The sequence below is a fragment of the Globicephala melas genome, chromosome 5 (assembly GCF_963455315.2).
Source record: "Globicephala melas chromosome 5, mGloMel1.2, whole genome shotgun sequence".
Lineage (NCBI taxonomy): Eukaryota > Metazoa > Chordata > Mammalia > Artiodactyla > Delphinidae > Globicephala > Globicephala melas.
In genome coordinates this window covers 97,775,605-97,789,472 of record NC_083318.1, presented here as the reverse complement: position 1 = coordinate 97,789,472, position 13,868 = coordinate 97,775,605, and the positions used below count along the sequence as shown (strand labels likewise).

Sequence of the window (13,868 nt, the reverse complement as noted above, 5' to 3'; positions counted from 1 at the left end):
CCATCCACCTTTTTCTCTATACTCATCCAGCACTAGAACTAACTCTCTTTCTCTTTCCTAAGTGTTGGAGTAAAGTGAGATCTCTCAACCACTTTTTCTTCATTGATATATTCTCTAAGTTTTGTCTTTACCTGGATGGCCGGGTAGTTGTGATACTAAAAACGTAACTCAGAAACATCCTAACTGGGGTAGGGCCCCTAATTCTGGTTCTCTTTGCTCTTCACCTGGATTACTGTTATGCTCTCATTTTCTCCAGTCTTTCTCCCTAGTCTGTCGTGATCAACACCCTCTAATCTCCTTAAAACACAACTTTCTTCCTGTTATTTCCCTGCACAAGAGCCTGGGCATATTTCCCTATTTCCTGTCAGGTCTACTCCAAGGTCTTCATCAGTCTTGCATTCAAGGCTTTTCATGACCTTTCCATGCTCAATTCCCATTCTGCTCCTTCTCCAAACTAATTCAGCAGCCAAATTGAACTATTTAGGTTTTCTTTGCCTTTGTTTTACACTCATCAACCTTATCTTTGCTAATAGGTTTCATTCCTGGCATTATCTTCTTCTCCATCTCTATGAGTTCAATTCTTAATCATTCTTCAATTTCAGGTAAAAGATTACCTCCTCTATTAATAATCACCTAATAATCCCCAATGCTGTCCCCTCACCGTCTCCTTTCCACTGGCTCCTGCTTCAGATCAAAAGTCATCTCTTCCACTGAATCCCCAAAGCATTTCTCTTTTTTGCAACATATCACTTTCTTCCTTATGTTGCAGTTATATTTTTTACATGCCTGTTTCCTTAAAAATCTTTCAAGCACTTAAAGGGCAAGGGTTGAACTCTTGCTCATCTTTACATTCCCTATGGTGTCTCAAATTTATGTTTAACCTCCATCGCTAGAGTCTACTAATGATGAACTCTGTGACCTTGAACAAGTCATTTAACCTGTTTGTGTCAATTTGTTCATAAATCAAAAACATATTCTAATTTAACAGTCTTAATTTGAGACAGCTTAAATTACATATTCCTGGGACTGCACAAGAACACTTGAAAGCACATACCAAATAAAGGTTTCTGCATAACCTCAACAAAGCCTACAATTATGGCAACACTAGCTGTTTCCACTGATAAGTTCTTGTAATTTATTTTTTGACTTACTTGGATCAATACAGAGTGGTGTGACTGTACCCTTTCTAGCTATCACTTTTACCTCAAGCATCAGTGACATAATCCACTCCTCAACTTTGAATTATTATAGCATTATATTTGTGTGTTTAGAGGGAATCATTCATTTAATCATTTGTTCCATGAATATTTATTAAGTACCTATTAACCAGACATTTTTCCAGGTGATATGTTCTCACATTAGTTAATAGAAGAGGGGAGGGGAAAGGAAAAAAGCTGGTGTAACTGTGGAAGATGTTTCCTATTTTAACCATTTTATGTCATCTTATTAGTAGATCATGAAGGTTTTAGACCACCTATGTTAGGCTAAGACTCAAAGCAAACTCTTTCAGGTTAATGTTTCCTAAAAGTAAAAGAAAAATGCCTAGTTTTTCTCATTTGTCCAGATAGTGCAGAGGAGTGAGTGCAAACTGTGTCCCCTTAGTCCTTCTAAAGGTAATACAATGGAAACATTTTGGTGGGTGTGAATCACTTAGACAAGCATTCTTCACTCAAAAGTAGAAACTGAACTTATTTTTTCCAGATGTTATGCAGCTGCAGGGAAGTTAAAGCCAGTGGTCCTGTTTTCAGTGCAACCAAACTCTTATTGCATTGGGAATTTATTAACCAATGAACTCATATTACTTGTTCTAAGACCTGCACAATTTTCTTTTTTCCACTCTTACCATTCACAAACAACTATGTTTCATAGGAAACATGCTTCAGAATTAATGAGTCTACATCTGTGTTGTACAAAGGAAACACATCCTGTTTACCAGTGTTTCCACTTTTCATTTATCTTGACCCCTTTAATTTTAAGCATAAAATATTTCAAAGAGAGTACTTGAAGGAGAGTTGAGTTGTGTTGTTCTTACAACATTTTATAGCACTTTAACTATGAAGTTATTAGAAGGTGTTCATCTTAAGAAGAATTATCAGCAAAATTATTAAGAAGAATACTGACTATAAAAATGTAACTCGTATCGTTGTTTGTAGTTCAAAAAACTTGACATATTAGCTTATTTCTTCACTCTCCTGCAGGCCTGTAAGAGCTGCTATGTGGATGCATGAAATATAAAAGGATCATGGCTCTTTGAGGAGGGTGAAAAAGCTAAGAAATCAGGTAGGTGATGTACATGCTACTTTTATATCTAGTCCATAAAAATGAAAATATATGTGTTATATTTTGTTTGAGAACACTTGTGTTTGGGAACAGAGTACCAGATCTCTTGAGATTATTGTGCTTTTATAGATAAGACTTTTTCAAATTGTGGTTCATGGCAATCTACAGCAGAATCACACTGGCCACTTATGAAAATATGTACTTCTGGGCCCAGTTGAGTCAGAATCTCTGTGAATCAGGTCTGAGCCTGTAGAAGGACTCCAGAGATCAGAAAACAATGATAACAACAACAACAATAAATTCTCATCTTCCAGTTGTGAACAGTAAAGCCTAGGGAGGTAAAGTGAATTTCTCAAGGCCATGCAGCCAGTTAATAGTAAAGTAAGGCCTAGAATTTTGTTTATTAATGCTGAGACCGACATTCTTTTCCAGTAAGTTTTTATCTTTAAAAAGATAAGCTTAAAATAAAATTTAAAGAAATAGAAGTACCCAAATATCATTGGATGTCTCACCCAATAATTCTTTACTTTTATCATTAATTAACCAAATCCTTGTTCATTCTCCAAGATTTTGGAAGTAACTTTCCTTCAGACTCATCATGAATCTTTTGAGTTATAAGTAAAATCTTCCAGGAAAAAAGAGGAAGACGTTATATTTCATGGATTGTTGACTAAGTCTTTGAAAGATCATGATTGATTACTTTGTAAATGTGTGTTTTAGTTAAAGTTATTTGAACCAGTCAAGCAGCAGTTTGGATTCAATAATGATTCTTCAAAGACATAGACAAAAACTCTAATTCATGACATACATTCTTGATATATGTATATGGCATCAGTTAAAATAGAGCCCTAAAAGAGTCTGTGTGATATCATTCAAAACTGATTCAAAAATTTGTTTCATACGTCTTAATGATGCTATAAATCAATTTATATCTTTTCTTATGTACATAGTTTAGCCTTCAAAAAGGAAAAGACTCTGTGAATGCTATTTATTAAGTTTTCTGTAATTTGCCTCAAATGATAACATGTTCACACCCATCTATGTTGAGTATAGAGGCACCACCAGAGAGAAGATGCACTCATAAACTTCTCCGCTATTCATAGATTCATAATAAATATGGCCCTACTGATGTTCAGGTCCAGTCCCTCATCTTACTAATGAGAAACCTGAGAACAAAAAAAAAAAGAGTAATGTTCTTTTGAAGGAGATAGTGTTGTGTCAGAAACTGTCACCATGGTTGTTAACTCTAACTCTCCCCCTCCCCCAAGGGAATGTAAGCTGTGGGGAAGTGTTATCTTTGTCTCACAAGAAACCACCAGAAGAGAAAAACAGGAGGCCACCAGAACTGGTTAGAACTGGCCAAGTCTAAAATGGCTGATGACCTGGTCTTCAGTAGACCTTGAGCCCCATCATACACTCACTGTAATACACGAGCATGCTAAGTGACACGCTTGCCGGTGGCCATAACAGGAATTACCACACCATAGAAGGAAAAAAAGGAGGTGGCAACCAGTTCCAGGAAGAACCCCACCTATTCCCAGAAAGCCAATGCATATGCCTCCCTGTCATTAACCCTACCTTTAAAAATCTTGCCTTGATCACCCCCTGACTAGAAGTTGATTTGTGAACTAAGTTCCGGCTTCTCCATTCTCTGGCCATTGAATAAAGCTTGTGTTATTTCAATCTCAGCATCAGTTTTGTTATTGCCTGTGCAAATCTGAACAGGAAAAGAAGCTCCCTCGCCAAGGCAGGTGTCTTCAGCCAGGTTAGGGCACAAGGGTGGGGTGGGGGGTGCTCCATAAGGCCAATATAGTAACAGAACTGCTAGTTGTCTACGCAAACCTCTCTTCTCCTTTTTGTAGAACTCTTGTTCTACAAGACATATGACTACCTAAATAAAGATTACATTTCCCAGCCTTCCATGTAGCAAGATATGGCCGTGTGACTAAGCTCTTGCCATGGAACATAAGTGACCATGAGTGTGGTAGCTTTGGGGAAACTTCCTTACAAGGCAGTGGGGGCATGTTCTTTGTACCTACTCACCTTCTTCCATACATTCTGTTTAAAAGGTGGTTGTTTTGGCTGGAGATCTATGTTGGCCTAAGAGGATGAGGGCCACCTTGGCCCAGATGACAGTGTAGCTGCCACTCCAACTTTGGACAGCCACTATATAGACTTACAAGTGGGAGAGAAAGAAGTCTCTTTTCTCTTTAAGTCACCAGCTTGGGGTTTCTTGTGTTTGAAGCTGTATCTGATTCAGACAAGAATCTATTTCATGCTACAAAATTTCCTTTATTCATTTTTTGAGCACATAGTTACTAAGTACTTTTTATGAGCAAAGAACTACATTAAGTGGATATGAAACTAAATATTTTTTATTTTGAAAAACTTTTTGAAAAGGTTTTAGATTAAGACTCCCCTTTACCTTCAGTCCATTCTTTACCTACCCCAGGCATATCACACAATTTTATTCCTTCACTATGAAGAACTATTTCTCTTGACTTTGGATTTTAGACTGATATTGTCATGTGAGTAACATGTTTTCTAAAAGTTAGAAAAAAAACCCACCAAAGCAACCCAAGCACATACGACTTTTACGTTTCAACCTTCACCCCCAGCTATATGACAAATCATGATTAAAAGTCATGATGTAAACGTAGTCTTTGAAAATATGTAAGATGTAAACATTTGTCTTTGAACAAATTCAAAATATCATGGCACATGTTTTAAAAATATTTAAATCAAATGTATTTTCTAAGTTAATGCTCAGAAATGCAGTAAACACAACACTGTTTTCAGTGTTAGTCACATACAAAAAGGTATGTGTGTGAGGTGAGAGTCTCTCTTCCCTAAATGACTCATCTCCCTTTTCAGAGCAGAAAGTTACTGGACTCCCCAGAATCAGAGCAAACAGATTTGCTGTCACTGACTCCCTTACCTAATTCTGCTGTCAGGCATGAAGAAGTGTTCCCACATGTGAGTTCCATTTAAATTCCTCCCAAATTCTTCTTTGTTGATTTCTGATAATTTATTGTTTTGAAGTTTTTTTCTTTAAGGAGAGTAGATGCTCTAAGTTTCCACATATCTTTTCACTTCTAAATTTAAAAGCTTAAGGTCAAATATTTAATAATTTTTGAATGATGGTAGAGATACAATAAAATTTGAGGAGATACCTAAGTGTAAAAGCAGACTTACCTTAGGGTCCACGTTGAGAATTTTTCTGTCTCTTTTGTATTTGAAAAGTAAGCCTTCTGGATTATCAGCAATCACTTGGTAGTTGGGAGTTGAATTCCAAACAGCAACATGACTGTCCCAGTTGTAAAAACTATAGAAATAAATATTTATTAGGAATTAATATGCATAATGAATTAAATTGACAAATATATTTCAGAAAATATTTGGGGCAGTTCAGCTTCAAAATAAATGGATAGGATCACAGTCTATACAACAATGTAGACCACATGTGTGATTAAAATTCTTGCAGAAAAGATTAGACTGGGTTATTTTCAAATCATTTAGATACATATTTATGAATGTTTTGCATGATTTCCTGGTTTGGACACTCTAGGACCTAGGACCTATTCCAGTATCATATTCCCAGGAAGTCAAGAAGAAAATTGATGCAATTTAAGGCTATTTCTTCTAGTTCAGACTCTTCAAGATATTGAGTATTCAGGGTATTAAGAGACTGTTTACTGGAAGGAAAGGCAGGCTAAGTCACCTCTTTTCATTCAAAACAAATTAATTCATTTCTTTAAGGTTCTATTTTTCAATAATATGTTTCCCGGGCAGTAAGAAAACTACTTGTGTTTGAGAGGTTACCAGAGGCCAGGCATGATGTGATGTATTCTAAAACAACACCCATATGAATTTGCTCTTATTTCACAGACAAAGCAAGGATACTATGGGAGTTCAACTAGCATAGTTAACACCCTGCAACTAATACATCATAGGGTTAATATTTCAACCCAGATCTGTGTGTTTCAAAGCATATTCATGTTCTTTCTACTGTTCAACATTGCCTGTTCAATCCCTTCTTTGGAGGTTTGTCTATGGAAACTTTCTATTTTTTTCCATCTCTCATTTTATACTTACTTGTCAAAAACAAATATAATGCTGTTATGTTCATTGGAAGTATACTCAATACACTTATTTTTACATATCTTATTCCCATTAACACATTTCTAATATTATGTTTGCTTTTAAAATGACAGCCACAGAGATAAGTCATGTAGAGCTCCCAGCCCAGTATGCCTCTCAAATATTTGTAATATTTATTTTTAATCATTTTCCCCTTATCCTATTTCTGGGTTGTTTTTCCCTCTATTACTCCTCTTTTTCATTTTGAAAGAGTAGATTTCATTGATTAAACTCACTCTGAATTACATTGTTTTCTGAGGCATCACCTTTTTGCTACTACCTGAAAATGTAATATGTTTACTCTCAAATTTTTTAATACTCAGAAAAAACTAATTATATAGATCATATATTTATATCTTTGGGGGTGCATATTAGTGAGAACTAGTCTCTCTCTTCCCCTCTTACTCCTTCTGTGGCCAAGACATTGGAGTGTCTGCCTTTTCTGAGGCACAGAGTCAGGAAAAGTGGTTTTCCAACCATCTCTGTCTGTTTAATCAAGCCTCTGCAAGAGAGCAGGAATGACTATCTGATTAGTGAACTGAGAAAAGGAGCTAAACATTCATGGCTTTCTAGGTCCTCACTTTAGCCAGCTTTCATGAGTGAAGTTTATCATGGCAGGCTCAATGCCCAATAGGGTGATGATAGGAGAGCAGCCTATAGTACTGGTGATAAATTCAATCCAGTGGTAAAAGTATTACAAGCCAATTTGACTATGCACCTAAGCTGGGTCCCCCAATTCAGTTTAATTCATAATAAAGAAGATAAATTGACCTCTATTCTCCTGGCTGTTCAGTTAGGAGATTCACAAATTGGAACAGGGGACATGGGTATGATCCTCAACTATATATATATATATATATATATATATATATATATATACACACATACATATATTTCTGAGATATATGGATATACATAACCCCAATAAAATGCTTGAGTCATACAGGCAGATTTTATATATATACACTTTATCAAAAAAAGTTAATTTGTGTAGCACGTGGTACTTTTGATGAAGTGATTTGGATTGTTAATCAATACTTTTGTTTTACTAGGCAGGGAAGGGAAACAGGTTTCATCTCACATGCCAATTCTAATAGCTAATAATTATTAGTATTTAATAAAGATAACTAACACTTATTTAATAAGCACCACACCATGTGTTGGGTACTGTTCTGAGACTAATGAATCTATTATCTCATCAACCTTATTGTCAACACCATGAAGTAGGCATAAAACTATCCCCTTTTATACATGCAGAGCCCAAGTGATCTTGAAGTGTACTTGTGGATGAAGATGAGGGACTGGATTTGAGAAGACATTGAAAAGTGGATTTAATGGTTATGAGAAAGACATCAATGAGATAAGAGTCTAGGATTACTCTCAGATTTCTGTTTTGAATACTTAAGTGGATGGAATTATTTACTAGGAACTAAAATACGAGGTAAGGAACAGATTGTAGGAGGTGAGGTGGGGGGCGTGTAGTTCAGTTTTAGACGTCTTGAACTTGAAATCCTTATGAAATATCTAAGAAAATGAAAGCAAGGATCTTGGTTTGTGTTGTTTACTGCCCTATTTCCAATTCCTTTTTTCAGACCATGCCTCACAATGGTAGATGCTAAATGCATATTAATGGAAGAAATAGATAATGGATGAATTTCTGAAGTTAGAGACTTTTGTTAGATGGAGTAATGTATCTAGAAGTATCAGCAGTGTTTAAATTCAAAGAGGTGACTGAGATGGACAAAGGAGAAGATGGAGATAAGAATGAAATCTGGAACATCAATTTTATCGAGTAGGAAGGGGAATCAGCAAAGGAGAGTAAAAAACAGTGATCTGAAGCATCAGAAAGAACCAGGAAAGAGTTACTTTTTTGCAAAAACTGAAGAGAGGAGAATATATCAAGAAACAGTACTTTAAGAAAGACAATAGTGTCAAATGCCTCATATATTAGATAAGGCATGAAGAGAGTTCATCAAAATTTGCACTTGGAAGGATATTACAGGAAAAGCAGTTGCAGTAAAATGGTGGGGGCAAAATTCAGTTATAGAGAATTTAAGGGCAAGATGGGAACAGATTACTGAATAAAAAATTCCTTTATTAATTTAGTTATAAAGTAAACAAGAAAACTAGGGTAGCACTGGGGATATAAAAAATTAAAGTTCAGCTTTTTTTAAAAAAAAGATGAAATATTCTTGAACATGTTTCCATGGTGTGAAGAGGGAAAAATAGAGAAAGCAGGATCCTAAAGAGGCAGGAGCTATAAAAAGGCTTTGCCATAAAAAATTCTATATGAGAAGATGTATCTAATATACAACAGAACTATGATATTCCTATATATATGTAGGTTAATTTGATTTTAGTAAGAACCCTGCATATTATTTATTACTATTCCTATTATATAGATGAGTGAACTGGAGCTAAGAGAAGATAATAAAAAATTTGAAGTTTACATTACTAGTAAGTACTAGAATACAGTCTCAGACCTAGCCTATAGAATCTAAAACAAGTACTTTTTCTAAAAATTTTTATTTTATTGTGGTAAGAACACTTAACAGGAGACTTGCCCTCTTAACAAATTTTTAAGTGTACAATACATTATGTTGACCGTAAGTACAATGCTGTACCGCAGAGCTTTATAGCTTATTCATCTTGTTTAAGTGAAACTTTATGCCTGTTGATTATTAACTCCTCAATTCCCCCTCCTCCCCAGCCCCAGGTAACCACCATTCCATTCTTTGAGTCTACGAATTTGACTATTTTAGATACCTCATATAAGCGAAATCATACAGTATTTGTCTTCCTGTGACTGGCTTATTTCACTTTTCATAATGCCCTCAAGTTTCATTCGTGTTGTCACATATTGCAGAATTTCCTTCTTTTTTAAGGTTAAATAATATTCCATTGTATGTATATACCACATTTTCTTTTTCCATTCATTTGTCAATGGACATTTAGGTAGTTTCCACATCTTGACTGTTGTGAATAGTTTCTTTTAGACCGCATATAGTTGAGTGTTGTTTTTTAAAATCCATTTAGCCATTCTGTTTTTTGATTGGGGAGTTTAATCCATTTATACTTAAAGCAGTTATTGATAGGGAAGGATTTATTCTTGCCATTTTATTAATTGTTGTCTGTTAGTCTTGGAGTTCTTTTGTCTTTTTTTTTCCTCTCTTGCTGTCTTCCTTTTTGTTTTGTTAGTTCTTTTATTGATATATTTTGAATACTTGATCTTTTTCTTTTGTGTATCTTCTATAAGTATTTTTTTGTAGTTATCTTGAGGTTAACATAAAATATCTTATAGTTGTAAATGTTAATTTTAAGATGATAATAACAAGTTTAATCACATACACAAACTTTACATTTTAACTTCTCCCATCCATGTACTTCATGCTACTGTCAAAATTTATATCTATTCATACTGTGTATCTTTAACTTTTTTGTTATAATTATTTTTTAATACTTTTGTCTTATAATTTTTATAGTAGAATTAAAAGAGATTTACCCACTGCCATTACAGTAATACACTACTCTGAATTTTTTTTATATATTTACCTTTATCAATGAGTCTCATACTTTCTTATGCTATCATGTTTCTTTTTAGCATCCTTTCATTTTAATTTGAAGAACTCCCTTTAGCATTTTTTATGGGGCAAATCTAGTGGTGGTGAACTTTCTGAGCATTTTTTCTGTGTGGGAAAGTCTTTATCTCTTCTTCATTTTTGAAGGACAGTTATTCTGGGCATATTACTCTTTGGTAGTAGCTCTTTTCTGTCAGCAGTGTGAGTCTATCATCCCACTCCCTTCTGGCCTGCAAGGTTTCTATTGAAAATCTGTTAATTGTCTTATAAGAAGGCGAGGAGGGTCCATTGGATGTGACAAGTTGCTTTTCTCTTGCTTCTTTCAAAATTTTCTCTTTGTCTTTGATTTTTGACAATTTAATTATAATGTGTGTCTTGAAGTAGATTTATCTGATTGGTGTCCCTTAAGCTTTTTGGATTTGGATGTCCATTTCCTTCCCCAGATTTTGGAAGTTTTCAGTCATTATTTCTTTGAATAATTTTTCTCATCCTTTATCTCTCCTCATTCTTGGAATCCCATAATATGTGTATTGGTTCCTTGATGGTGTCCCATAACTCTCTTAAGGTTTTTTCACTCTTTTTCATTGTTTTCTTTTTGCTTCTCTGACTTAATTATTTCCAATGACTGGTCTTTGAGTTCATCGATGTTTTATTCTGCTTAATCTAGTCTGATGTTGAAACACTTTAGTGGGTTTTTTTTTAAGTTTAATTATTGTCTTTAGCTCTATGATTTCTGTTTTGTACTTTTTAATATTTTTTCCTTGTTGAATTTCTCCCTTTGTTCATTAATTGTTTTCTTGACCTCAGTGAGCACCTTTATGACAGTTATTTTGAATTCTCTTTTAGGTATACTATCAGTACCTTTCTGTAGTGTCAGTATCTGGAGATTTATCTTATTCCTTTTGGGGAGAACATTCTTGCCTGATTCTTGATTTTCCTTGACTTTCTGTGTTGCTGCCTGCATATTAGACAAAGTAGGCATCTCTCCCAGTCTTCATGGACTGGCCTTATACAGGAGAAGACCTCCACCAAGCAACCTGGACAGAGATTCACTGGCCTCTTCTAACTTTTTCCCTCCCCAGGGAGAAGCAGGCAGCTGTGGGTTTTGTCATTTGCTATGTGATGAGCAGGGAGTAAGATCTATGTATGATGTCTACCAGCCCAAGCTGCTGTCACCATTTTCCTCCAGGTGCATGGAATGTGCCTGGCCCACCAGAACTCCAAGACTGGCAAAATTGAAGTTAGTCCTCTGGGGACCCCCCCCCCCCCCGAGAAGAGCTGGGCGTCTGAATGCACAGACCAACCCCTGCCTCCCTTGGGAGAAGCTGAGAGTTAGGGTGTTTCTTTTTCATAGTATGGTGCTATGCTGGCAGTAGGGATTCCAGTAAGACGGTGTCCCAAACCTCTCTACTGGCTTTGGTGAGGCTGGCTTTGCATTTGCCTGGGGATACAGGGACCTTTCAATTAGCTTCTGGATTTATCACAAAGGGAATTTGTCTAGGAATTCTTGCTGAATCTGTGTATTTGTGGGAGGAGAGTCCAGGGCTTCCTACTCTGCTATCTTGCTGATGTCACCAATCCAAATGCTCTTTTTAATCTGCTATTTCTTGACTTCTTTTATTTTTAATTAATTTTTATTGGAATACAGTTGCTTTACAATGTTGTGTTAGTTTCTACTGTACAGCAAAGTGAATCAGCTATATATATATATATATATATAGCCTCCTTTTTGGATTTCCTTTCCATTTAAGTCACCAGAGAGCATTGAGTAGAGTTTCCTGAGCTACACAGTAGTTTCTCACTATTTATCTATTTTATACATAGTATCAATAGTGTATTTATGTCAATCTCAATCTCACAATTCATCCCAACCCACCTATCCCCCTTGGTATCCATTTGTTCACGATAAAACTTTTCCTAGAACTAACAAACATATGAATTTCAGCTAAACAAGGAAAAGAAAGAAAGAGAGGGAGAGAGAAAGAAGTAAAAAAGGAAAGAAAGGAATAAAAAGGGGAAAGGAAAGAAGAGAAAAGAGATTTAAAAACTTCCCCAAACTTAGATTCTCTCCAGGTCATCACACTTTTCTCCTAATATATTATAATTAAATCTATCTTCTCTATGCCAACTTACCTCGATCGCTGTTCCATCTCAGTTCTCTCACCTGAGCTGCTTATCCACATGACTTGCTCAATTGTAAATATTTACTGGGATAAATCATAGACTCCTCAATCTCAACATATTAGAAAATAAATTTTTCCCACCTTCCAAACCTGTTTAAACTTGCTGTACTCTATCTAACAATAAGTGGCACTCGAGCTTCCCTGGTGGCACAGTGGTTGAGAGTCCACCTTACAATGCAGGGGACACCGGTTCGTGCCCCGGTCTGGGAAGATCACACATGCCGTGGAGCAGCTAGGCCCGTGAGCCATGGCCACTGAGCCTGCACGTCCGGAGCCTGTGTTCCACAATGGGAGAGGCCACAACAGTGAGATGCCCGCGTACAGCAAAAAAAAAAAAAAAAGTGGCACTCAATAAATGTTCATTGACTAAATTAATGATATATGTCCATCTTTATTATTATTTGTGATACAGCTGATTACAGTATTTTTAATTATTACAGAATTAAAATAAAGAAGTAGCAAGAAAATTTACTTTAAAATGTAATTAAGAGAATTGATCTAGAACATTGATCTGGGACTTAGGAAATCTAAACCCTCATGCAGTGGTTTCAATTTTCTCTTATCTAAAGTTTAGAGGTTGAACTATATATTGCAAAGGCTCTTTACAATGGTAATAGACTGTTATTATGAAAGCTTCCTTTGATCCAATGAGTTCTTACACGTTATTTTAATTTACGTCTAAGTGGTCACATCTAGAAAATACTTGTAGAAAAGTTCAAACATACTGTATCTAAAATAGATAGAAGAACTTAAGGGGTAACTTATGTGAAATTATTTAAGGTTTAGGAATAAAAGAACAATTTTCCATTTGCTCCCCATGAAAAGCATCCAAGGTTTGGGCATTTTGTTGTATGAGAGTGTACTTATACACAACTTATACAAATAAGTTGGGATAGTGAATTGAGATAAATATGTGTAAAATCTGTTCACTAAGTGATAAGGGGGTCCTCATGTATGTTTTTGGAAACAATTACCTGTTTGTCATCTATTTTACATGATAACTCCTGATACCAGAGAAAATATTTTTATGACATTACACGACAACAGAGCATTGGACCACCAGGGGGAGTAAATTTCAAAGCCGTGTCTCCAGAATACTTTGTTTGCCCTAGTTTTGCTCAATATCTTCCTTCAAATGGAGTGGAAATGGCATATTTAGGGAAATCATGAAAGCACAAAATGGGCAATGCTATCAAAGATTAGAAAAATTTGCACTTAAAAATACATTTAAAGGCAATCCAAGGCCTTAGGGGTGAATACAGAACAAAAATAATGACTATAAAAATTGTAGTCTCCAGTACATAAAGCACAGGGAAAAAATAAGATCATTACCACAAGAACAGGGAATTTGAAATCACAGAGAACACATCACTGAAATAGAAGCTATTACCATCTAAGAGATTTTCCCCATGAATATAACCAATAGTTCATAATGATTAGGAGGGAGATGTTTCAATCTCTATTAATTATGGAATCTTTTTGGGTTTTAAACTGTTGGACAAGTAGGCATGTACAGTACCTAATACTTGAATATGCTTATACAGTTAAAAAAAACATTTCATTTGAGAGAAAAATAAAGAATATTTATAAGATATAATTTTTAGGACAGAGAGATATTCATATTTAAAGGAAATTTGTAAAAAACAGAAATAAAATTAAAAACCTACAAAAACATTTTTTGTGAAAT

The 13,868-nt window shown here is 35.3% G+C and overlaps 1 protein-coding gene across 1 annotated transcript in view; it reads right to left on the bottom strand.

Moving 5' to 3' along the window:
* Positions 1–13,868, bottom strand: part of CFAP299 (cilia and flagella associated protein 299) — a 622,812-nt gene that overhangs the window by 12,977 nt on the left and 595,967 nt on the right. The window contains exon 5 of the mRNA XM_030877981.2: positions 5,476–5,605. Within this exon, the coding sequence (XP_030733841.1) occupies positions 5,476–5,605 (130 nt within the window). The remainder of the gene's footprint in view (positions 1–5,475; positions 5,606–13,868) is intronic.